Source organism: Halyomorpha halys, unplaced genomic scaffold (genome assembly GCF_000696795.3).
Source record: "Halyomorpha halys isolate HHAL.00 unplaced genomic scaffold, Hhal_1.1 Scaffold1135.1, whole genome shotgun sequence".
NCBI classification, from domain to species: Eukaryota; Metazoa; Arthropoda; class Insecta; order Hemiptera; family Pentatomidae; genus Halyomorpha; species Halyomorpha halys.
In genome coordinates this window covers 41,440-44,530 of record NW_027114938.1, presented here as the reverse complement: position 1 = coordinate 44,530, position 3,091 = coordinate 41,440, and the positions used below count along the sequence as shown (strand labels likewise).

The window sequence follows — 3,091 nt, the reverse complement described above, 5'->3', positions numbered from 1 at the left end:
AGGATAACTCGCTGGAAGGAGCTTCTAGCGCAATATAACATGGATGTTATATAAAAACCGGGCAAAGAAAATGTGCCATAACCACGAACGCCGTGGAACAAGAAAATGGGGAACCGTCCGTTGTCATGAGGGAATGGAGGCCTAGAGTGGAAGACCAGGATAAAGTGGAAGAAGATGGTAGGGAAGAATCTTAGAATAACGAGAGTTTGGCTGAAGAAAGACCAGAGGACATAGAGGAAATGGAGGAAATAATTAATGACAAGAAGAGACAAATTTTTTGGGAGACGAAAACCACCGGAATGATCAAAATTAAACATAGGACGGACTATGGAGCCAATTTTATCTCAGACATGTTGAAAACAACTTGCCAGATGGTCGGAACAAAGATAATACAGACCACTGCTTACCGTCCTCCTTCGAACGGAAGAGTGGAACGTTTTTACCGGACCCTCATGGAATCTGTATCTCACTACATGAATAGTAAAGGAAACAATTGGGACCTCTACATATCTACAGCTTTGGCGGCATGCAGGAGTTCCATCCACAGAGGGACAGGATACACACCTGAGTTCCTTACGTATGGAAGGGAACTAACTTTACCCTTTGAGTGTGATTTACAGCCAAGAGCTAACATCGGTCACCATGACTTCCTGGAAGAATTAACTACGCGGTATAACGTGACATATCTGTTCGCTCTTCGCACTAGCCGGAGATTGGAAGAGCATAACGCCAGAAGAATAAACCAAGGAAGGAGGCTCCGAGAATTGAAGGCTGGTGATCTAGTCTACATTAAAAATATCACCCCGTTAGGGAAATGTCGAAAATTCGGGATTCCATAGAATGGGCCATTGACTCATCGAGAGGTTAAGCCCTGTTAACTACAAAATTAAAAGAGCACCAGGAAAGTACAATGTGATGGATATCGATAGACTCAAGTTTTGCACGCTAAATGTTAGCTGCAATAATGTTGAAAGCTCGACGGAAACAGAAGGGGATTTTGAGTTCGATGACGTACCGGAGGACGAGTGGAGTGATAGTGAGGAGTCCTATATGTGCTTTCCAGCAGGAGAACGAGTGCAGCGAAGGCCAACCGTGAACCATAGGCGTTCTACACCACCCCAGAGATGTGTATCAACCGACCGAGAGGAACATCCTACCGGAGAGAACGAAGACCCTGGTAGCGAGCCCCATACGCCGAAGGAAGAGTGTTCTGTGTTCGCGGAGCAACAGAACTGGACATTGCAGGAGACGGTGGATGAAGACGCACCTAGAGAAGTGAGCACTGAACAAGTGTATATCTCAGTTCTACCGGAGCTGGTTCCTGTGAGGACTAGAAGTGGTCGGAATATACTGGTTCCACAGAGGTATTCTCCTGCATAGAAAAAAAAGGATACCCATTTTGGGCACCCTTTTTGAAAGAGGGAAGTATTGTGAGATGGCAACACAGCGTGGGGAACACTGACGAGCGAGAGCGGGGAGAAGTTTTTTGTTTTTGTTTTCGAGTGGAGTGATAATAATAGTGCAAATGCGTATATTTGTCCTAGTTTGGTGAAAGCTATATTATTTGTGATATTGACTTCTGAGTTGTGAGGGACCCTTTCTTTTATTATTGAGACTATTCTCTAACCTATAATGTAAGTGTTTAAGCTAATATGATTTTGAGATCAATGCTATTGTTTATTCTTCATCTCTCTTATTTTCTCCATAAAAAAAACTATTAGCCCCTGCAATTAGCTCCTCATGAATATGTATATTGACTCGTGCATCGCGCCCTGTTAGTTCTCCGAGACTGAATAGTGTCTCCCATAAATTTTGGCATTTTCCACTTACTGTGGACACCACACAGCTGCACTGCTTACGCCCCGTCAAGATGCCAAATTTTTTCGCTCCTCTATTACTAATACCTTCAGAATCGCCAAGGGCAACGTTGTAACTCGCCCCTTTTTCTAATTATTGTTAACGCATAACTCACCCCGCTGGTTGCACTGCCCGCTATCGCGTCCTCAATTTGAACCATCACGTTCCTCAATAACACTTCCGCCCAGGACGGACCTGCCACCCTTACATCATCACCTTTTACCTCATGTCGTCTCGAGGCCGGACTGCCACGCTCAGTATGGACACTCTCCTCTCCTGATGACTCATGACTGGTTTAGTGTTTGTCAATCCTCTTCTCGGTACCACTGTAGTTCTGATTATTAACCTGCATAGGCCTCCTGTTCGGCCGAGAGTTGCGTCTTGGGCATTCACTTGCCACATGCCCTTGCCTACCGCACTCATAGCACCTCGTTAGTTTACATTGATTCGCTATATGCTCGGTCTGGTTGCATTCGTAGCAACGCCGCTGCTGTTTTCGTCTTCTTTCATCAGGGCCTCTGCTTGGTCGATTATCCGAGCCTCCATTGTGGTTGTTCCGCCTGATAGGACTTCGTTGTCGTCTTCGTTATGACCTCACCTCTGACCATTCTGCTTCTGGTTTCTCAAAGCGGGCTTCGTTGCGTTCCCTCGCATCGAGTAAATCATGGCCACACTTTAAAAAATCCCGGTCCCTTGGAAGCGATCCTGCTCGGTCTACATAATGTTTTAGTTGAACTTTCATTACTTTTTCAAGAAACCACATTTTCTGGGCTCTTTCCACCTGGCCACAGGTTTCCACCCTTTTCTCTGTTAGACGATTGTAAAGGACTAGGAGTTTCTCTGCGAACTCGCCTTCTGATTGGCCTTGAGTCCGGCGCTCCTTAGGTAGGTAGAACACGTCCTCTACTGGAGTCCATCTTCCGCCACCATATACCTTCTTAAGTCGTATTTTTAATCTCTCCCACGAGTGAGCCATGTCTCCCTGCATTGCGTCCAAAACGCGCCGTGATATTGGGGTGATCAAGGAGGCTTCAAGTAGTCACACATCCACCTCCAGTAATGTGTTCGTTTCCTGTCTTGTGGTTAATTAATTCTTAATCTGTTCACTGCCTTTGATTAAGTTATCGAGCTCATCCATTACGCCGGTAAAGGACTCTAGCTGACTAATAACTTCATGTGTAAATGCTGAGTTCTCTGTTCTTATTTTCAGCAACTCAACCACTCTCTTTTCAGT

At 45.4% G+C, this 3,091-nt stretch overlaps 1 protein-coding gene across 1 annotated transcript; it reads left to right on the top strand.

Annotated features, from left to right (window-relative positions):
- The first annotated feature begins 239 nt into the window (after nt 1–239).
- LOC106688469 (uncharacterized) lies at nt 240–839 on the top strand. The gene has a single exon (XM_014432950.1). It carries the CDS (start codon nt 240–242, stop codon nt 837–839), a length of 600 nt encoding a protein of 199 aa, XP_014288436.1.
- Nucleotides 840–3,091: the final 2,252 nt, after the last annotated feature.